This window comes from Vulpes vulpes, chromosome 11, assembly GCF_048418805.1.
Source record: "Vulpes vulpes isolate BD-2025 chromosome 11, VulVul3, whole genome shotgun sequence".
Lineage (NCBI taxonomy): Eukaryota > Metazoa > Chordata > Mammalia > Carnivora > Canidae > Vulpes > Vulpes vulpes.
This window is the reverse complement of record NC_132790.1, coordinates 76194981-76218116: the sequence shown is the minus strand read 5'-3', so window position 1 is coordinate 76218116 and position 23136 is coordinate 76194981. Positions and strand designations below refer to the sequence as shown.

The window sequence follows — 23136 nt, the reverse complement described above, 5'->3', positions numbered from 1 at the left end:
AAAGTTCCTGAACCCATCATTGTATTGCTTTCTAGGGCAATGGAAAAATGTGGGATGGGAGTAAGAACACAGAGAGGCAAGATTATGGCATCAGGAAAGAAGACTACTTCCTCCTTTTTAATGAAAGGCCAAAATAGGTATGGACTCTTAATTTTGAACATGAAACAAGATTTCCAGGAGCATAATCTTTCTTTCATATCTCTATTCCTGTAGTTGTATAAATTAGAAGTATTTTCAGGCAAAAAAAAAAAAAAGGACATTAAAAAGACAATGTGACACATATTAGAATGGTCAAAACCCAAAACAGTGACACTACCAAATGTGGAGCAATAAGAACTTTCATTCAGTGCTAGTGGTAATGCTATGTGGCACAGCCATTTTAGAGGACAGTGTAGCCACTATGTTGAAATTTCTTTTTTAGGCCTGATCGTAAGCAATTACAAAGAAATGATAATTACTTTTACGTATCAATTTGACTGGCCTATAGGATGCCCAGATTGTTGGTAAGTTATTAGTTCTAGGTATGTCTGGGTATATGTCCAGAAAAGATTAGCATTTGATTTAGTGGACTGAGTGATGAGATCTGCCCTCAATGACAGTAGGCATCATCCAATCCACTGGGGTCCCAAATGGAACAAAAGAATGAAGGAAAGGTGAATCCTCTCTCTCTCTTCTTGAGCTGAAATGTCTATTAACTCTTGGTCTTGGATATGAAATCTCCTGGTCTTTGAGCCTTTGGACTCTGAGACTTCCAACATAAGACCCCTGGTCCTCAGGCCTTCAGACTCAGACTGACTTATATCACTGGCTATCCTGCTTCTGCAGCTTGCAGATGACTGACTTTGAGACTTCTGGGCCTCCATAACTGTGCAGGGCAATTCTTTTAATAAATCTCTTCATATATATCTGCATTTATATTATAATGGTTACTTTTTCTCTGGAGAACTCTAATACAAAAAGCTCTACCTGACAAGTCTTACCTCATAGTCTGAGGCAGAAAATGGTCTATGCCACAGCAGACACGGTGCACAGCCAGTACACTCTGGTCTCTGAAAGATGTTGCAATCAAGGTCTTGGCCAACTGAGCCCACATGACCTTTCACATATTTCTATTCCTAGCCATGGTGCCTTCATTCCTAGATTTATCTGAACTCTCAGGCATTGATCCTTTTCATGTGCCTCTGCTGGGACCTCTCTATGGGGGTAGAAAGAAGAACTCTTGAAGATACTTTTCCTCGTTTGATTTAGTTCTCAGTTGTTTTCTACTCCTAGCCTTTCCACCTCACCCCCACTCATGCCCGTAAACTGCCACTTCAGGGTCCTTAAACTACCAGTCTTTTGTTCAGAGCTCCTTCAAGGGGTGAGATAACACCACATCTATGCTGATCTACCTGACCCTCAACCAGTGTGGCATTCTATGGGTGAAATGGAACGAGGGAGCTGACAATTTCTCCAATTTTTGACCCTTGCTGATAGCACAACAAGAAGTGATTAAAGGCTTATTAACTCTTCCATTTTTGACTTGCTTTTTTTTTTTTTTAAGATTTATTTATTCATGAGAGACAGAGAGGCAGAGACATAGACAGAGGAAGAAGCAGGCTCCCTGTAGGGGGCCCGATGGGGGACTTGATCCCAGATCCCAGGATCATGCCCTGAGACAAAGGCAGACGCTCAACTGCTGAGCCACTAAGGCGTCGGGACCTGTTGTTTTAATTGGCTACTCTAACACCTAATAGCTCAGGTCTCTCTCCTGCCCAGCTCAGCTGAGGTCCTGAAATTTACCATACTATCCAGCAATCATGCTCCTTGGTATTTACCCAAATGAAATGAAAACTTATGTCCATACAAAAATTTGCATGCTCATATTTGTAGTGTCCTTAATCATAGTTGCCAAAACTTGGAAGAAACTAAGATGTCCTTTAGTAGGTGAATGGATAAACTGTGGTACATCCAGATAATGGAATATTATTCAGAGCTAAAAAGAAATGAGCTATCAAGTCCTAAAAAGACATAGGAGAAACTGAAATGCATATTACTAAGTGAAAGAAACTAATCTAAAAAGGCTACATACTGTATGATTCCAGCTATATGGTATTCTGGAAAAGGTAAAACTATGAAGACAATAAAAAGATCAGTGGTTGTCATGGGTTACGGGGATGAACAGGCAAAGCACAGAGGATTTTACAGCAGGGAAGCTATGCAGATAATACTATAGTGAGGGATAGATATCACTATACGTTTGTCCAAATCCATAGAAGGTACTACACCAAACGTGAATTGTATTGTAAGCTAGGGACTTTAGGAGATAATGATGTGTCATTGTAGGCTCAATTATAACAAGTGTACTACTATTGTGGGGGATGTTGACAGTGGGGTAGGCTGTGTGTATGTGTGTAGGCAGGCTGGTATCTGGGAATTCTGCACATTCAACTCAATTTTGCTGCAAAGCTAAAATTTCTTTAAAAAGCTCTATTTTTAAAAAAAAAAAAAGTCTAACCATAAAAAATATGTATCAGCCTATGTTAGTGAAATTTTGAAATATTTTTAACTAAAATATAAAGTAATATAAATGGTAGTTGTAACTCAAAGGGTCATATAAATATCCGTATCTGAGATGGTCATAGAACGACCTACAATATTTAATGTCTGAGAGGGGAGAGAGCTGGTAGTCAGGAAGTGCTTAAACACTCCTTTAAAAATAAGACCACCAATTTGTGTTTTGATAAAAACTCAATGACACATTACTATGTGATTTAAGAGAGCCTTTGTTTCTTAGTCCCTGAGGTTGGGTAAGACTTTTCCAGAAAAGACAAATAAATTCAATTTGTAGTTGAAACAAACTGCATTGTGACATAAGTATAATGTTGAACATGCTCTTAATGAGAAAATAGAGAAATAGAAATTCTGGGGTAGGACAGATGGAAACTCTGGCAGAGAGACACGTAGTGGCTGAGAAGTTAACCAGAGATCTAAAGTGAAATGAAAAGGAACAATGTTTATAAACTATGAAGAAGACAAAACTGCCACACCAGGCCAGGCCAAGAGATGGCTAAAGACACCCTTACAGAAAACCCAGGAAAATGACAGGGTTGTGACATGTTCATGCTAGCTGAAAACACAAGGCAGGAAGTGGGTAGAAGTGCCAAGAAGAAAAGTTTTCCATTTACCAAGTGTTCAGAGAGAATATGAAGAGACAACAAACGTTTAAGAGATACTTTCTAGTTAGGAAAATCTACTGTTAAATTAAGTTGACTACAGTATTTTAGTTACAAACAATGTACAAGACAAAAGATATGGTACACATTGTAAATCAGAGGAAATGTTTTTCTTTGGTACTAGTAAAAAAACTTCAATTCAATAGAAAAAAAGATGTGAAAATTTTTATGCTTAAAGAGTAGACAATGTTTTCTTTAAAAAAGTCACATCAAAAAATGTATTTTAAAAGATATATTTATTTGAGTTCTTATTCTACAAGCTTCTTGGCTCCTGTCTGTATTCTCAGCAATTACTGCACAGATACCCATGCCACCTCCCCAGCCCAGGTCTCTAGGACACTCATCCATCTGAGATCACCCCAAATACTGAGCACATAAAGAGCTTCAGATGCTTTGAGGGTTAAGGAAGAACTGTAACACATGTGGTTCTGGTCCTGAAGGGCTTACAACATATTTTCAAAGATGGTACTAAAATGCAATAAGGAACAACATAAGACAGAGTATAATTAAATGCTACACTGAGTTGTATTAATTAAAATCTTTTAGGAATGTAAAAGTGAGAAATTAATGTGGGCTAGAATAATTGGGGAAGGTTTGGGGGAAAGCTGCCTTGCCCTAGGCCTGAAAATAGAGCATAATTTAGGTATGGAGAGCCAAGGGAAGGAGGGAACCACATGAGTGGACTTTATTATAGTATGGAATAAGTCAGTAAAAACAATAGCATGATAAGAATATGGCTCTTATGAAACTATTATAGGATTAACAGTTCATGATTAGATCCTTATCTCCTAACCTTTGTTAATGTATATAAGCTTAGTCCATATAATACAGCAAAGAATAAAAAATAAAACCACTTCTTATAACACATAAGAAAACAAACAGGTTATGGTTTGATTAAAATGTTTGAGAGTAATTCTATTTAAACATAATTTTAGTAAAGCAAAAGTTTCATTCAAAGAACAGCCATTTGACCATGATTTCAATGATTAAATGTTAAAATCTGTATAGATAATGTTCATATTTTTGTTTTTCCCAATGTGAAATTTTACTTTTACTTAATAAAAGTAAGGTAGGGCTTGAGAAATGGAAAAGGCAATGTGAGAACTAACCCACCTGTCGCTAGCCCCTTTGGCCTTAATCTGGCTTCCTAACTTCTAAACATGGAGGTTGGGCTCAATCTCTGAAGCGTCATATAGAACTTGATGTTTATAAGAAATCTACTAAGTGGTTGAATACTATACTTGCCTGACTAGATTACTTTTAAAATGAATAGAAGTTTTGCTCGAGGTATATAAAGAAAATTAGAAGAATACTTTTGTTAAAAATTAAGTATAAGATGCCAACAGTAGTGAAAGGGGCAAAACAAGAACAAAGGAGGGGCACAAGGATCCAACCCTACAGACCAACTGTTAAATTATTTAAATGCCAAGGACACTGTATTAGTTTCCCAGAGCTGCTGTAACAAAGTACGTAAAACCAGATAGTTTAAAACAAGATAAATTTATTGTCGAACTGTTCTAGAGAATAAAGTCTAAAAATCAAGGTGTTAGCAGGGTCATGCTCCCTCTCAAACCTGCAGGAAGAACACTTCCTTGTCTCTTCTAGCTTCTAGTGTTGGCAGGGCTCATTCCCTCATAGGCTTTGAAAGAGAATCTGTTTTATGCATTCTCCTAGCTTGTGGTGCCCGTTAAGAATCCTTGGTGTTCCTTGGCTTGTAGATGCATCATTCCACTCTGTACCTCTGTCTTCATATGGCATTATTCTCCCTGTGTGTCTTTACATCAGCTTCCCTCAGTGCTATCTGTGTCCAAATTTGTTTCTTCATATAAGGGCACAGTCATATTGTATTAGGGGCCATCCCTACTCCAATATGACTCATCTTGACTAATTCTATCTGTAATAACCTATTTCCAAAAAGGTCATAGTCTGAAGCACTAGGGTTAGGACTTCAGTGTATCTTCAGTCCTCATTATCAGTGCCTGTAAAATCAGGATTTTAGACTAGGTGCAGTTAACCATTTTTCAGGTTATATATTCCTTTTGAGAAGAGGAAGTAAATTACACACCCTTGACCTAAGGAAATGCACATGTACACGATATTTTGTATACTATCAGGATGAACTGAGGCCCTGGTGAAGCCCTACATTGAACCCCTAGGAGGCTGTCACTGGAGGAAGGTTCTTGGAGTTTCCCCAAGCGCACCATTCTTTGAGCTATAAATGTATTACCTACGGCTCCAAGAGAATACATGTAATACCCAGAGCCTCATACAACGGTATATTCAGCTAGGAATTTTTTGAATGAATGGGCTTGAAACTACTAGGTATAACTAAACATCACCAATCCAGACGTCCCAGGAAGGGAATCATGATTCCAAATCCACTGAGATGGAATAAAATCTTGATACCAAAGTTCCATTTGGAACACTGAGGCTGGCAAATTGTTCACCTTCCTCTTGCCTTTGACCATGACCTAAAATGTAAGCTCATTTACTAGTACTGTCCTCCTATGCATTCTACCCACTCCTTTAAAAAAATTTATTTATTTATTCATGAAAGAACACACACACACACACACAGAGGCAGAGAGATGCAGGCAGAGGGAGAAGCAGGCTCCATGCAGGGAGCCTGACGTGGGACTTGATCCTGGGACTCCGGGATCATGCCCTGGGCTGAAGGCAGATGCTCAACCACTGAGCCACCCAGGTGGCCCCTACCCAATCCTATTCTATGTCCTCCTTCTGCTATTCCTCTCCCTCTCCATCTTTTTCTCTGAGGAAAAATGCCTTTCCTTATGGGGGTTACTGCTGCCCCTACAACCTCCCCTACTGCTACTGCAACCACAGTAAGGTGTATGTGTGTGGGGCTGCTACCTTGTTCCCTGATTCTGTTTCCAAACTACTGCTTCCTGTCTTACCATAAAACTCTCTCTACCTAAAAAGTTCATGCATTGCATTTGTACCTCCATTGGGCTCCTTCATCACTGTGACCTACCCACCATGATGGCTGGCAAATAGTAGGCACTCAATAAACACTGACTGAATGTCTGATTCTCTGAATAAATGATTGACTAAATAAAAGCTGTTTTCTTGGTCACTCTTCTGCATTTGAGGCTTTCATTGCCAGGCTCACTGTACCTCTTTCTACCTCTTTTACTACCATGATTCCTTGTGAAGTATCCATAAAGGACCAAACAAAAATCCCAGCTTCCTCACAATCTCTTGATCTCTTCAATGACTTACTTTCCCCTTAACTGACTTCTACTGTCCTGGCCATACCCAGAACTGCTCCGTGTCTTATTGTTTGACCACAACTCTGTTGCTTTTAAATTGCATATCCTCCCTCAAATCTCCTCATCTGATTTCCCCATGCTCTTTACCTGGCATGCTTCCCTCCCCACACATCCCAAACTTTCCTCTTTTTTTTTTTTTTAATTTTTATTTATTTATGATAGGAACACAGTGAGAGAGAGGCAGAGACATACAGGCAGAGGGAGAAGCAGGCTCCATACACCGGGAGCCCGACGTGGGATTCGATCCCGGATCTCCAGGATCGCGCCCTGGGCCAAAGGCAGGCGCCAAACCGCTGCGCCACCCAGGGATCCCCCAAACTTTCCTCTTAAAATGCATTCAACACCCTCCATCCTGCTTCCTTTCAGTTCTGCCTAATCATCGGGATGTGGGCCTCACCTGGAGCCTAGATCTTGATCTGCCTCTTTTGCACCTTGCCTAGATTGGGGAGTATGGCTCAGAAAATCATAACCTTAAGGCCTATTGCTATTGTCCACTTTTTGTCTCTTCAGAATAGGATCTTCAACAGCTAGACCAGCTTGTCCTAGAGTCCATGGTCAACCATCTCTCCCATACTTCCCAGATATTTCCTTAAAACCTCATCATACCTCACTCACTGCACGCAACCTTGCTTCCTCCTTTCTCAGACATGGAATTCCTCCACTTCCTATCTTCCCCACCTATAAACTGGTCTACTTCTGAAACCTACCCAGAACCTTCTTCCAGGATCAGCACCAGTTTTTATTCCTGTTCCCCAGTCAATCTTCCACAGGACTTGTGACCTCATTCCATTGCCTCCAAGCCTTTGTTTTTTCAATTATTTCACTCAAAAAATATTTTTCAAGATTACTATGTACTGGCTCCTGTTCTGGATGCTGGGATATGGCAGGGAAACCAAGACAAACAAAATCTGGTCTCTTGTTGGGGGGTAGAGGATAAGTTTGAACAACAATAAACAAATAAAAACTTTAAGTAAACAGGATAATTTATCTTTGCAGAGATCTCATCAATGGAACAGGGGAGAAAAACTAGTATTGATCCTTGAGGGACCAACTTAAGATTGATTGAGAAGTAAACCCTCAATCAGTTCTCTCTCACCGCCAGTGAGCCCTGATCTCATTCTAAAGACAATCATCCAACCTCCCTTGCCCTTGCACTAATCCCTAGTTATATCTTTCTTCTCCTCTGCTCTGCTTTCTTTAAAGATTATTCTACCCATGTTATCTCCACATTCTTTCCTTTTCATTTGACTTAATTGAAATTGTAATGCATACAGAATACAAAAGAAACAACAACAAAACTGTAGGGAAAGCTATTATACTTAACTGTCCAGTCACTCTTCAACTCATCACAATCCAGCCTCTGTTTTACCATTCCAATAAACCATTCTGGCAAAAGTACCTGATGTCTATCCCTCAACAGAACTAATTCCGAATGGACATTTCCCACCTTACTTAATTATATCATGACCTTATTATAGCATTCCCAACCCCCATCACCTCCCTTGGCTCAGATAACACAGTTTTGTGAAGTTACAACACAAGCCCTTCTTTCTCTTGTGCCATAAACACTGAGGTTAAATGCAGAGTTCCACCTTTACCCATATTCTCTTTCTATAGGCACCCATCTTAAGTAGGCTGACCATGTAATTCTTATGATCTTAATAGGATGCCTTTGAGTGAAAGAGGACAGTACTAATAATTACTATTCTTGACAAACAGGTGTAAACCCAGACTGTTCCAAGTAGATCAGGATATATGGGTCACCCTATTCTTAGAAGAGGTCACATCCACTATTATGGTTTTAATTAATACATACCTATTAACCATTTGCAAAATTGAGTCTGTAGCCTTGATTCTGACACTTTTATTTTCCAAATCTTCAGGTTATGATTTCTCATAGATCTCAAATTCAGTAGGGCCAAAACTTAATAATTTCCATTCCTAAAACCTGCTAATCCTATTTCCTATCAAGTTACACATATTACCTAGTCACTCAACTCTCCAAGCTGGGGATTGTTTTAGACTTCCTGTTCTCTCTCACCCATCATACTTAGTCACCAACGAATGCTGACTTTAGTTTTGAAGATTTCTCTAATCTACAATTTTTCCCCAGGACTACTGTCATAAACTTTTATCCAATTTCCTTGCTCTACTCTTGTCTCCTTTAATCCATTTTCCAGAGTGCCACCAGAGTGATCTAATACTGACTGTACTTTTGCTTTAAACCCTTCAAGAGCTTCCTATTATTTGTAAGATAAAGACTTTTATCAAGATCCTATCCCTGTTTACTTTCTTTGGTCTCATAACCTGTCAGTCTCCCTCTGTACTTTATTTATTTTTTTTTTAATTTTTACTTATTTATGATAGTCACAGAGAGAGAGAGAGAGAGAGAGGCAGAGACATAGGCAGAGGGAGAAGCAGGCTCCATGCACCGGGAGCCTGATGTGGGATTCGATCCCAGGTCTCCAGGATCGCGCCCTAGGCCAAAGGCAAGCGCCAAACCACTGCGCCACCCAGGGATCCCCTCCCTCTGTACTTTAATACCAAATGGCTTGTAGAAGCACACACACACACACACACACACACATCCCCCATTAAAACAGTTTCTCACTTCCAAGCCTCTGTTCATTCTGTTCCTTCTGCCTGGAATGTAGATCCCCTTATTTAACTTAAGGACATCTATTCATTCACAGCTGGCCAAGAGGGGAATTCAATGCCTCTTCTTTAAACTTTCATATTACCTATCTCCACCTCAATCACAGGACTGGGTAAGTTAATTTAAAATTAATTATGTCCGTCTTTCCTACTAGTTGAAAACTTCTTGAGCATAGGGGCAATGACCCTTAAATATTTAATAGTCATCCTATTTTTAGGAGATCTCATTCACTGTTATGGGTTCAACCAAGCAAATTAAAATAAACTGGTCTAAATATTGAAATGAATAAACAACTTCACTATCCCTGTATTTTTCCACATGTGCCCATATGTTTCATAACATCAATAGATGGACTGAAAATGTGTAAGGGCTTTAGCTGCCAAAATTTTTCCTGTTTTATAAAATTAATTTTAAAAAATAGATCTTAGCATTGGAGACAGGATGACTAAATTTAAAAAATACATATAGTTGTGATACACCAAATTAAGAGCAAATATTTAATTGTTTAAGACTATAGAAAATCAGAAAATATTTCAACAGTTGTTTGCATTAGAAAATTTTGTGAAAATATTATCCTAAACCATTTTTTAAAAGAGGCTCCTTATTCCTTTTGTTTTTTTATTATTTACATTTTAAAATTCCTACTACGAGAGATTAGTATCGAATATTCTAAAATCCAGTATCCATCAAATCTACCCAAACATCTTTCTCCACTTTCCAGATGTTAGCTTTTATAATTTCCATGTTCTTATTTGATTAGCTCTGACTTAGAAAGAAGGAACTTTTCACTTAGTCTGTCAAAACCTAAACTATTTGACCTTCGAGGCACAGAAAAAAACCACAATTTTTGGATAAAATGTGGCGCTCCTGTCATTTAGTCATTCAAGTAATTTTGGGGGGAATTAAAAAAGTATAATCTAAAATTTTAAAGAATATTATTAGTGTCACCAGAGGCATAACAAGAGCATCTGGCACAACTGGTATTCAGTGAACAAATAAAGAGAACCACATAGTAATGTAAAAGTCAAGATTATGAATGATCCCAAGAGTTTATGTTCTTCTGACAAAGTCCTACTCCTAAGAGTTTTTTTTTTTTTTAATTTCCTATTTAATCATCACGTTGTGCAATCTTTCTAATTATATTTTGGCTTACAAATCTTGTTTTGTGAACAGTGATTATTTTTCTCAGAAGGAAAACAATTTGAGGTATTTCAAAATTTAAAACATGCTCTGATATTTTCTTCAAGCTGAAGATTATCAGACTACTCCAAACAGATAGGCACTGGCTTTCCAGCTATGGCAAGCATCCTAAGGTAGATCTCATGAGATAGGAATATGTCTACCATTTGGCAATCTACTGAGAAATACATTTGGCTAAAATATAACTGAGGAGAAGTTAAAATATCTTTAAATGTAATATTTATTTTTTTATTGGCAAGTTGTTGATACTATAAAAATAGCTCCAGTCTCCTGATAAATATCTTTGAATACTCTCTACCTGTCAGAAGGTGGAGCTCTAAACATATCTGAAATACTAGCTTTTTATAAGTGCATTTCACAAATGTGTGTAATGAGGAATTAAAGCAGGAATAAAGTCTTTAAAAAAATGGCTCTGAAGAATATTCCAATTCTCTCAGGATAAAATCACCCACATTTCCCAACATGTACACAGTTAACTAACAAAAAAAGATATTTAGTATGTTCCTTTGAAACCTCAATATATTACCTACTATAAAAATGTAGGTATGGGAATTCAGAATAAAAGGTAAAGTATATTTAAAAGATAAAACACATTAAAAAAAATCAGGACTGCCAACATGAATGTAGGCAAGGTCATTAACACTTACAAGCATCTCGAATGTAGAGTAACATGGCTATGAAGATATAATCAACTAAACTCAGGCTGAGGCCATCTGCGAACAAGGCATCCCAGACCACCAGAAGATCCTGCAGGGGGAACTCTCGTCCAAACAGTAGCCGGACCCACCGTCTGAAAAGAAACAAAACCAACATTCAGAAAACAGTACTTTTGAGAACAATGTAAAGAGGAATCATTTTCTCCTATATTTGTGAAAAAATTATAATTTTTAACTGATCACACTGAACAAATATTATATATCAAATATATAATACAGTAAAATCCAAGTTTTAAGTTTTCAAATGAATTTTGTAATTTTATAACTGTGCCACAATCATCAAAATTTATTCCTATATATAAAAAACACTAGGATGATATTTGAAAAGGGTAGAAATCTTTCATATTTAATACAAATCCCAAAACTCAAAAGGCAAAGAGGAAAATGAATGCACAATGGTCTGACAGTTGCCTCATAGGTAAGGCTAGCAATTAAAAAACAGAATTTTCCAAAATTTTATGATCACTACTGTTTTTGTTGTTGTTAACTGGACTTTTGAAAATAACTGTACAACAAATTAATTATAACTGAATAGAAAACTGCATTCATATCTCACTCTTATTTTAAAATATCCATTTTAAAATTAAATGTGGGGAAAAATAGTAGATACGTATTTTTTTTGTCAAGTATAGACAATTATCTCAAATGAAACAAATAGTGATATTTTAAACTTTAGAATACATAAACCTTATCAGTGAGGATATCTTTTTAGGGCTATTTTTAAAAAACAGTGTCACTTCTATGGCCAGGAAAATAGATATCTAAGCTATAAGTACATATAGGCAGCTTATCAGAATACTAAAGAAGGTCTGTATGTAATTATATGTCATAAACAGATATACTTCAAATTTTCAATAAACACTTAGCTATTCATATTTTTATAAAAATATTAAAACAATTCACTCTGATATCTATTTTTTATCCATTTACTTCTAATTCTATGTAACATGGCTATAATTTCCTTACACAAATCTTTCTCCAGGAATTTCAGCTAGAAATTCTATGTGGCCCTGGCACATAACAAAGAATCAAAAATTCCAAATTTCTAGTATATCAAATAGTACAGAAGAAAGGGAATTCTTTAAAAACTAGTTAAGAGATTACCTCTTTGCAAAATTAGAAAACAAATTTAACCATCAGTGGGGTTAAAGTGAGCACCAACCCCTCACCACCACCCTAAATTCAAGTACTTTCTTCAGGGAGTATTATATTTAAGGAGGAATCAAAGCTGTGACAATATAGTGTATAATCATACAAACGTATCACAGTTATTAGGAATCATACAATCAAATACTGAAGTTCTTTCATTCATATTATCAAATTAATCAACAGAATAATTAAATTGTATTTTCAATTACACCTTAAATTACTTGCTTTTTCAGAAGAAGATTTAATGCCTAAGTAACATCTTTCTAAAAAATGTTACAGTATCATTTATAATTTTTATCTATCTTCCAATTCTTACTCTACTGTTAATATAAGAGATGACTAAAACAAACTATTTTTCTGGTCTCATGCTGCCTGTATGTGGCTTAGGGAAAAACATTATTTCTCCACAAGTTTAATTCTTTCAAATTACAAATGCCAATATTTACTATTTAAAGAAGTACAAAAATATCTCTAAGTTACATAGGAAGCTCTTCTTAATGACAAAGAATTAACCAGTCTTGCAAGGAGTATCAGGGGAACCAGAGAATGGGCAAATCAAAAAAGTACCTGGATTAAACCATTTTAGGGATCTGTTTAAAGGATCTTTAGGCTGGTAGTTGTATCTGCATTACTAAATGACTAAAACAGAATGTGATCATTTACAGTTATTCAACTGATACAACTGGAAGAAAAATTCATCGGTGTAAAAACTGATGAAGATCTAAACTATAACACGCTAATTGTAGTTGATAACACGGTATTATATAATCAAAATTTGCCAAGGGAATTAAACTATTCTCACCATAAATGAATGAATGAATGAATGAATGATATGTGTGAAGTGGGGCAGTCCCAGTGGCTCAGCGGTTTAGCGCCACCTTTGGCCCAGGGCATGATCTTGGAGACCCAGGATCGAGTCCCATGTCGGGCTCCCTGCATGAAGCCTGCGTCTCTCTCTGCCACTCTCTCTCTGTGTCTCTCATGAATAAATAAATCTTAAAAAAAAAAAAAAAAGAACAAAATGTGTGAAGTGATGGGTGTGTTAACGAGATGGGAGGAATCCTTTCACAATGTACACATATATCAAATCATTACAATGCACACTTTAAATATCTCACAATTTTATTGTTGATTATACTTCAATAAAGCTGAAAAAATAAAATAAGAATTCATTTTAGTTTAACAGGCAAATTTTGGCAGTTTCAAAATAGAATTCTGACATTTAACTGATCCTTCCTGATTCAAATCTGGATGCCAGTACAAAATTCAAGAATCACATCTACAAAATGATAGCTACACACTTGAGGTGAGCATAGCATAATCTGAACCTAATGTAACATTGTGTGTCAACTATAATCAAAATAATTTTTTTAAAAAAAGAATCACACCAACAAAATTGTATTTTTTTAAAGATTTTATTTATTTATTCATGAGAGAGACACACAGAGAGAAGCAGAGACACAGGCAGAGGGAGAAGCAGGCTCCATGCAGGGGGCCCGACGTGGGACTCGATCCTGGGTCTCCAGGATCATACCCTGGGCTGAAGGCAGCGCTAAACCGCTGAGCCACCCAGGCTGCCCTACAAAATTGTATTGTGCCTTGAACTCACTCCTTTCATTCATGAAAGTTATTTTAATATTCTCCCTATTTGAATAAGTGCATTTATGTAACTGTTTCCTAAAAGACATTACTTTTGGTTAGCCTTCTTATGTGTGGGGAAGAATTTTCTGTTTTTCCTGCTACCTCCCATTAAAAGTCAAATGACTTTTTAAAAAAGTTGGTACCTATCATGCTAAAATAGACAATCATTTAGCAAAAAAAGAAAAAAAAACCTGATGAAGGTTAATATTCACCACAGAGAATACAATACTATGTTTTTGCCTCTTGCTTAAAGCTCAAAGTTCTCTCATTTTCTTATGGACAATCACAGCTTTGGTTTCATCACAGATGGTGCTTCAAGAACAAAAAAAAAAAAGAAGGAAAAGAAAACACAGCCCTTCTCCCCTCTTAAAGAAATAATATATATTACTCCTATTTCTAGAACAAAATGCCCAGTTACTACTCAAACTTCTCATGCAACTTTCCTGCTGTTCAGGGTTATTTCAGCTTAGCTTGGAAAATGACCCCACAGATACACAGACGCAGCAATCTCCACTGCAGCACTGTCAGGAGGGAGAACTGCAAATATCTAGAAATCTACATTGAATAAAACATATCATCAAACTACACAGAAGGTAAGTCTTCAGTACTTTTATGTTTAATGTGTAATCTGTGATGTGGTGCTTTATAAATGTTTCACATTGCTTTATTTTTGAAGTTTCACCTTGCCAAGTACACTGCTAAATAATTCCAGGGCAAGGACCAAATCTTCTGTGTGTGTGTGTGTGTGTGTGTGAGAGAGAGAGAGAGAGAGAGAGAGAGAGTCAGAGAGACAAAGAAAGATCCAGAAAGTTCTCTGTAAAGAGCTCTGTACACTTTGCTAAGTGCTCTATGTGTTTACCAAGGTCTTGATAAACTCACTGTAAAGCCACCTGTCATGCTACTGAGAGGCAAAGGTGTAGCTAAATTGAAAATATAGGCAGTGATCTTGTTAGAGGGAGCATAAAAATAATTCAGGAAGTGGGGGAAAAAACCCCAGAAACACATAAGGAAAAAATTTTATTATTAGATGCCTGGCATGTTCCTTTTATATAAGACTGTTAGTAAGTTATACATGCAAGGATATAAAATTAAAGCAAAACACTGTTTCCTCTATTTTATATGCAATTATAGGAAAATTAAAGCCAAATTCTCAAAATATTTAAGTAGTACTATATGACTAATGGAAAGCTTTGGGACCACAATGACCTTATCAATAATTTAATCATTTTAATCCCTACTAGATTTAGTTCATACATATATTCACCACACACAAAATTTCCTGTGCTATTTTGGGCTTTCTTCATTGAGCTTAAAAGCCAAGGAAAAATTCCGTTCTTTATGGAATGAGTTACCAACAGAAATTATTTCAGTAAGCTTTTGTATTCTTAGAAAGGAAAACTTACTCGAAGAAATGAGGTCTTATAAAGAAGTCACTCCTAAAATTAACATGCTTTTATTGCAGTTAAAAATATTTAACGCGAGTTTAACTTACACTTAAGGGTAGCATTAAGGCTTTCTTTTCCCCTTAAAGATAGCTTCAGTTTAATTGCTTGATACTATTAATCTTGCTTTATGTGTGTTACACCTGCAGATTGGAATGCTCATAACTGTACACATTTTATCACTTGTGATAATACAATAATTCATATTTTTCCAGACCTTAGTAATTAAAATCTACACAAACAAAAAAGATCGTCTGAGGTATTAAATTTAATAATAAACCACCCGAAGACAGGACTGTTTCTATATCTGCACTTATAACACTATTCTCAATTTAAAATTTCTGTGTAATTAAGCTGCTATCCCCAGGGGATCAGTAACTCCTGATGGTATTATTGCTTGGTGAATGACCCATGGAAACACCAAGAGAAATCCATTTTTTAGTGGTTTATGAAAATGACCAATTTGAGGTTTAACTAAACATAGGCTTCATCCAACATGACTGTAGTAGGTTATACATGTAGGAAGAAACTTATATATTGTATCTTCATTTCCTTTTCCTATTCCTTTAATGACCTGTTAGTAAGATATAGGCAAAGCCAGCTTACAAGAACAAGTAAAATAAAAAAAAGGTATATTCAGTTTAATTTAACAAACATTATAAGGGCATTTTAAGCAACCTGTGATCACAAAATGATAGCACTGGGTAAGCATACTGCAACACAAGAGATTTTTGTTTAATGATATTAATTTTGCTTCTTTGCTTTCTGTTCATTTGTACTTTTCAAACCTTACAATTAATTTTTAAATAGCCCATGCAGGGCAGAGAATAAGCACAGAATACAAATTCTGTATTAGTATCAGAGGAAAACAACAGCAAACCAAACTGTCATCTCCATGGTTGGTATCTCCTTGATGAAGTTGAGGCTCTTCTTATATTGAGTTCCTTTGTACTCAGTTCTTTTTACATTAATTTACCCTGAGTTTTCCTTTATATCAACTCTGTGAATATAGTCTTAAAATCAGAACCAAATATTGCAGTTATTATAATTAGGGTCACAAGGCATTCTCATCTTTAATTCTTACTTCTTTGGAGAACAGAGCCACAAAAGATGGAAACCAAAATAAAGCATTTTTCCATTTTCACATTCTTCTTCTACCAACCCTGCAGAATACATTACTGGAAGATGCTTAGCCTATTTACTATTTTTTTTCTTTACCTAGTACTGTTTCGGTTCAGTCCTCTTTCAAATGCTTGGGATCTACATATGTTACAGAAAGATCCGAATACTTCAAGCCCATTAAACTCTACTTAAAAAAACAGAAGGAACTGAAACTTTGAATTAATTATTATCTTTATAGAACTCAAATTTACTTTCTACGTGCTCCTTGTAATCCATGGTTTGAACCCAGCTTGAATTTGGCTTTCTGGGAACACATGTTAAAACTTAATTTAACCCCCACAGGATATGTACACTAACTGTTAAAAATATGTTTTTGACTGAGAAAATTCTCTATTTCTTTTAGAGGGCAGTACACAGCCCTTTATTAAGGAAGGTTTCTTATTCCAAAAATAAGTTCCTAATAATTACCACCCATTCCTACTGTAATTTATTCTCTTTCGTGAGAGTTTGAAGCTGTTTTGTCAGAACTGTAATACACTCTTTGCAAAAATAGTTTGAATGGAAAACAGCTTGTGCATCTATGTTTTTCATAAGAATGCTATGCATTAGAAGATGACCATCATATGTTTAGAAGCTGTGTAACCTTTGAATATTTTCTCTCTCTCTCTCTCTCTCACTTGAGCACAAATACACATACTCATATTCATACATCTCTCTTTTCAATGTATACCTGCTATTAGGTTTAGAAGTATGGTATTTCAAGGACTAGTAATTTTAGGATATGCGATATACCAGCAAATTCAAATAAAGCTAGTTAAATATGGTATTCCTTTAACATAGATTTAGTTGTATGAACAGGATGTGCTCTTTGAGAATCCTATTGTACATTTCAACCAGTATGCAGGTCGAAATCTTAGCTCTGCCTCAAGAGGACTATGGGAGTAAAAGTTGCTGAGAACTGATTTTACTATCCTATCATTTACTTGGGCTCCACTTGTAGTGAGCTGCTATTGGACATTTCCTTGAGAAAATTACTTGGAAGCCACTACCCTATAAATAACAACATGAAGAATTAATGGACAGTTGATGGTTATGTCAAGGAAAATTAATTTTAGGCTCTGTGAATACAGTCTTTATTCATATTACAGATGATTTTTACTTCTAGAAAGTCTGTAAAGAGGTTTTGTTTTGTCATTTTACCTTAGGAAAGGGAATTATGATCAAATCAGTCTTCTAAAAGAGTATAGAGAATTGCTAAAAATAATTGCTCCTATCCTCCCTAATCTGAAACTCGTTAAGACACAAAACTTGTGTGACTTTACTGTTTTTAAAAATTGTCCTAGACCATTTTAAACACCAGTGGGATCTTAACCTCTCTGAGTAACGTTTTTCAAATTCCTCTGCATAAATCTAATGCATTTACACACATTGTTGGAAGAAGTGACATGAGGCATAACACTACAGTGAAAAATATCAGGATCCATGCAATTCAGGATAGAGGTAAAACCTTGAATCTGGGGGATCCCTGGGTGGCGCAGCGGTTTAGCGCCTGCCTTTGGCCCAGGGCGCGATCCTGGAGACCCGGGATCGAATCCCACATCGGGTTCCCGGTGCATGGAGCCTGCTTCTCCCTCTGCCTGTGTCTCTGCCTCTCTCTCTCTCTGTGTGTGACTATCATAAATAAATAAAAAAATTAAAAAAAAAAATTAAAAAAAAAAAAAAAAACCTTGAATCTGTAGGCCGGTAATATGTAATCAAGAAAGTAAGACTGAACCCATTCCTAAAAGGCAGCAGTGGTGCTTGATTCCTTTTGACCACTTATCGCTTACCTATAGCTGTAAGCAGCCTCTGAGATTGGTTTTACTGGCTCTGTCTTCCTTTTCTTCTTCCTGAACCTAAGTCATCCTCACCTGGCCTGACTGCTCAGAGGCTAGGACAGGTATTTCACTTAGGGCAGATGTTTGGAGGTTCCACTATCTACTGGTGTCACTGCTAATTACATTTTCCACTGATAAGCAAATTCCAGCTGAAGGGTTAGTTACTGATAGTTTGGTTTGGCTTCTCTCCCTTCTCTAGCAGATCACAAGCTCCTTGGGGTTATTTGGTATTACACATGAGGTAGGGGATTAACAAACGCTTATTAAATTAACATGAATCCTACTCTCCAGGCATTTCTTGACCCTACATCCTTGATCTCTCACAGGTTTTCTAGCTGCTAAATAGATGTTTCCCTAAGGTTCTCATTTCTGTAGAGATCCCTGAACACACATTAAATAGTAAGTGATCACACCTATGGAAGAATTGATCAAGGCCGCCTAAGGCTTCTTGGACCTCTCCCTACATTTCCTGATCTGGCTCCCTGCTTGTTCATACCTCAGATGTTCCTCAGCTGGAACCTGTTTCTACCAAGACTCTGCTACTCAAAGTATGATCTAAGACCAGCATCATCTCCTGGGAGCTTGTTAGAAATGCAGACTCCTACACCCCTAACACAATCTTACTGAAACCAGAATCTTCATTTTAGTAAGATTTTCAGGGGATCTGTGTGTATATTAAAGTTTGAGAAGCACAAGCCTGCAGGTCACAGATTCCTGTTTCCTGTCCATTTTAAGGTGCCAGCTATTAGGGCTCCTAAAATCTACCATACATTCAAGTAAATTGTTACTCCAGGAGAAGAAAAAGGGTTAAACTATTGAATGACCCTTCTAATTAGAGTAGTGGTCTCAAACTTTAGCATGTAGTAGGGTAGCCTGAAGGGTTTATTAAAACACACACTGTTAAAACCCATATTGAAAGTTTTTGGATTATGATTTTGAGATTCAGGTGGGGCCTGATAATTTGCATTTTGAACTAGTTCCTGGAGTTACTGATGCTACTGATTGGGGGGCCACAATAAGAGAATCACCATATAGGTAAATCTGGTTTCTCTCCACATCTCCACAGCTTGGTCCTGAGTGTGGGTCTTCAAATCAGCTTACTCAACATGTCTAATTGTTGGACCAACAACCACTAAACATCTATTGGCTGAGACAGAAAACACAAAAAGCCAAATACCTCTTCACATTCTATCTCTATTAACTTCTAAACTTTTATTTAAAAAAACCACAAACACTATAAAAGTATTATCCAATAAAAAAGACAGACATGGATGTGGAAGAGAAGGAGACCTCCCAAAGGTTGAGAGAAGCTAGGCCACTTTGATTTTTTTTTTTTTTAACTCCCAGTGTATTATAAGATGAAGAAATGCCAAAACAAGGCTATAAAAATTGTGACATTTTAAACATTAACATTTACAAGTCAATGTTTTTAAAATATAAATTATGATGGATAGATATAATCTCATTTGAAGGCAGAGTAAACACTAAATTTGAGGCCCTTCATGTTTAGTCCTGAGCTAATGGCCTTCCCATGCCATTTGTGATTGGTTCTAATGAGGTAAGAGAGTGGGACATGATAGGACATGGCTGATTAGCTTAGTGCAAAGAGATATAGCCTAAGAGGGAAATGGCTTAGTCCAGAGTGTGGGTTCTCAAATCAGAATCCCAAAGCCACCAGGACCCAAACGGGTATTCTTGCATTTCCCATGCAGAACCTGTATAATACAGAGAGCTTGGCTGAATGGTCAACTCTTTGGTGTTTATTTATTCTGCTTCACCTGTGAGCTGTTCTCACTCTAAGGTTCTGCACTATCACCTTGCTCAGATCTAGAATATAACATGTATGTAAGATAAAAAGGTGCCTGGGTGGCTCAGTCCATTAAGCATCTGCCTTCAGCTCAGGTCATGATCTCAGGATCTTGGGATTGAGCCTAGTGTTGTGCTCCCTGCTTAGTGGAGAGTTTGCTTCTCCCTCTGCCATTGCCCTCCATTCATGCGCGCGTGCGCGCTCTCTCTCAAATAAACAAAATCTTTAAAAAAAAACAAAAAACAAAAATGAAATGAAAACACAATGGTCTAAAATCTTTGGGATGTAGCAAAAGCAGATCTAAGAGGGAAGTTTATGGTGGTGCAGGCTTACCTTAAGAAAAAAAAAAACTCAAATGAATAACCTAACCTTACACCTAAAGAAATGAGAAGACAAACAGACATAAATAAAAACAAAGACCAAAGCTAGTAAAAGGAAGGACATAATGAAGATAAGGGTGAAAATAAATGAAATAGAGACAAAAAAATAGAAAAGATCAATGAAACCAAGAGTTGGTACTCTGAAAAGATAAAATTGATCAACTTTTAGCCAGATTCATCAATAAAAAAAGACAGAGGACTCATATAAATAAATAGAATCAGAAATGACAGAGGAAAAATAACTGACACTACAGCAATATAAAGAATTTTAAGAGAATATTATATTATAAAAAATTGCATGCCAATAAATTGGATAACCTAGAAGAAATGGATAAATTCCTAGAAACATACAATCTTCTAAAACTGAATGAGGAAGAATGAGAAAAATTGAACAGACTAATAACTAGTAATGAAACTGAACTGATAATCAAAAAACTCCCCAACAAACAAAAGTACAGGACCAGATGGCTTCTCAGGTAAATTCTACCAAACATTTGAGAAAGAGTTAATACCTATTCTTCCTAAACTATTCCAATAAATTGAAGGGGAAGGAATGCTTCCAAGTTCATTTTACAAGGCAAGCATTACCCTGATATCGAAACCAGATAAAGACACTTCTATAATTCAATTTTTGATGAACATGGATGCAATAATCTCAACAAAATATAAGCAAAATGAATTCAATAATCTATTGCAAGAATCACTCACTACAATCAAATGGGATTTATTCCAGGGATTCAAGGGTGGTTCCATATTCACAAACCAATCAATGTGATACATGACATTAACAACAGGAAGGATAAAAAGAATTTACAATGGGAACAAGTCTTTTCAATAAATGGTGCTGGGAAAACTGGACGGCCACATGCAAAAGAATGAAATCAGACCACTTTCTTATACCATACACAAAAATAAATTAAAAATGGATTAAAAATTTAAATGTGAGACCTAAAACCATAAAATTCCTAAAAGAAAACATAGACGGTTATCTTTTGGACATTAGCCACAGCAACACATCAACAGATATGTCTCTTTAGGCAAGGGAAAAGCAAAAATAAACAATTGGGACATCAAAATGAAAAGTGTTTCTACAGCAAAGAAAACCATCACCAAAATGAAAAAGCAACAGGAGTAGATACTTGCAAATGATGTATGTATCCCATAAGGGTTTGATAAAGAACTCATAAAACTCAACACTAAAAAAACAAATAATCCAATTTAAAAATGAACCGAGACCCGAATAGACATTTTTCCAAAGAAGACATGTAGATGGCCAACAGACACATTAAAAGATGCCTAACATCACTAGTCAGAGAAAGGAGAATCAAAACTACAGAGAGATATCACATCACACCTGCCAGAATGGCTACGATCGAAAAGATAAAAAATAATAATTGTTAGTGAGGACGTGGAGAAAAGGGAAACGCTTGTGCACTGTTGGTGGGAATGTAAGTTGGTGTGCTCCTTGTGGAAAATAGTATGGAGGTGTCTCAGAAAATTAGAGATACCACATGATCTAGTAATTCCACTACTGGGTATTAACCCACAGAAAATAAAAACACTAATTCAAAAATGTATATGCACCCTTGCATTTACTGCAGAATTATTTATAGTAGCCAAGATATGGAAGTAGCCCAAATGTCCACCAACAGATGGATATAGAAGATGCGGTACATATGTACAACAGAATATTATTACTCAGCCATGAAAAAGAATGAGATCTTGCCATTTGTGATAATGTGAATGGATCCAGAGAATATTATGCTCAGTGAAGTCAAGTACAGTATGATTTCACTTACATGTGGGATTTAAAAAATAAAACAAATAGACTGGTGGTTGACAGAGAAAAAGTTGGTGGAGGGATGGGCAAAATAGACAAAGGGGTTTGCAAGGTAACTTCCGGGTAGAAAATAAACCATGGACAAGAAAAGTACAGCACAGGGAATATAGTCAGTAATATTGCAATAAAACTGTATGGTGACAGATGGGTGACTACTATTATTGTGGTGAGCACTGACTAATGTACAGAATTGTGGAATCAATATGTTGTATACATGAAACTAATATAACATATATTATACTTCAATAATAAAAATGAATGAATGAATAAATAAATGTTATTTCTGGAAAAATAAAGAGCTAAACTCTAAGAGATGTTCACTCAGTGGCATTACTACCAGCTCTATGATGTCCTGATGGAAGAGACCTTTCAGTATAAGGGACTTTTCCTAGAACCTTTCACATCTCAATGCACAGCTGAAATAAAGGAAGACCATCCAAATAAAAATAAACAGAGGTTACCTATTTGGCTTGCTTTAGCAAGGGAATCAGCTACCATCACCTGTGTTTGGCAAAGAATCAAAAACAGGGGAGTGAGAAAAGTCTGTAGTGAAAAAAGGAAAGGTCTCAGGTATGCCTGACTGAAGGTTTTAAGTATGGCCGTAGGATAACTAAAAAAGGAGCATCATATGTGACTGATTGGGGGATCATGTGTATTTGGCTTTCCCTGGCTAGTTCCGAGCTGGAAGGAGGCAAAAACAGGAAAGGTGGCAGTCACTGACCAAGTTCTGACTGTTCTGGGCTGATTTTGTCAAAGAGGTTATGGTTTGGATTCCTGGGCTTCTTATGTGGGTCAGAGTTC

At 36.5% G+C, this 23136-nt stretch overlaps 1 protein-coding gene across 30 annotated transcripts in view; it reads right to left on the bottom strand.

The window, feature by feature from the left end:
• TBC1D5 (TBC1 domain family member 5) overlaps positions 1–23136 on the bottom strand; it is a 529331-nt gene that overhangs the window by 125938 nt on the left and 380257 nt on the right. For all 30 annotated transcript variants that reach the window (XM_072726774.1, XM_072726773.1, XM_072726763.1 and 27 more), the window contains one exon: positions 11009–11151. In XM_072726774.1, coding sequence (XP_072582875.1) covers positions 11009–11151 — 143 coding nt within the window. The remainder of the gene's footprint in view (positions 1–11008; positions 11152–23136) is intronic.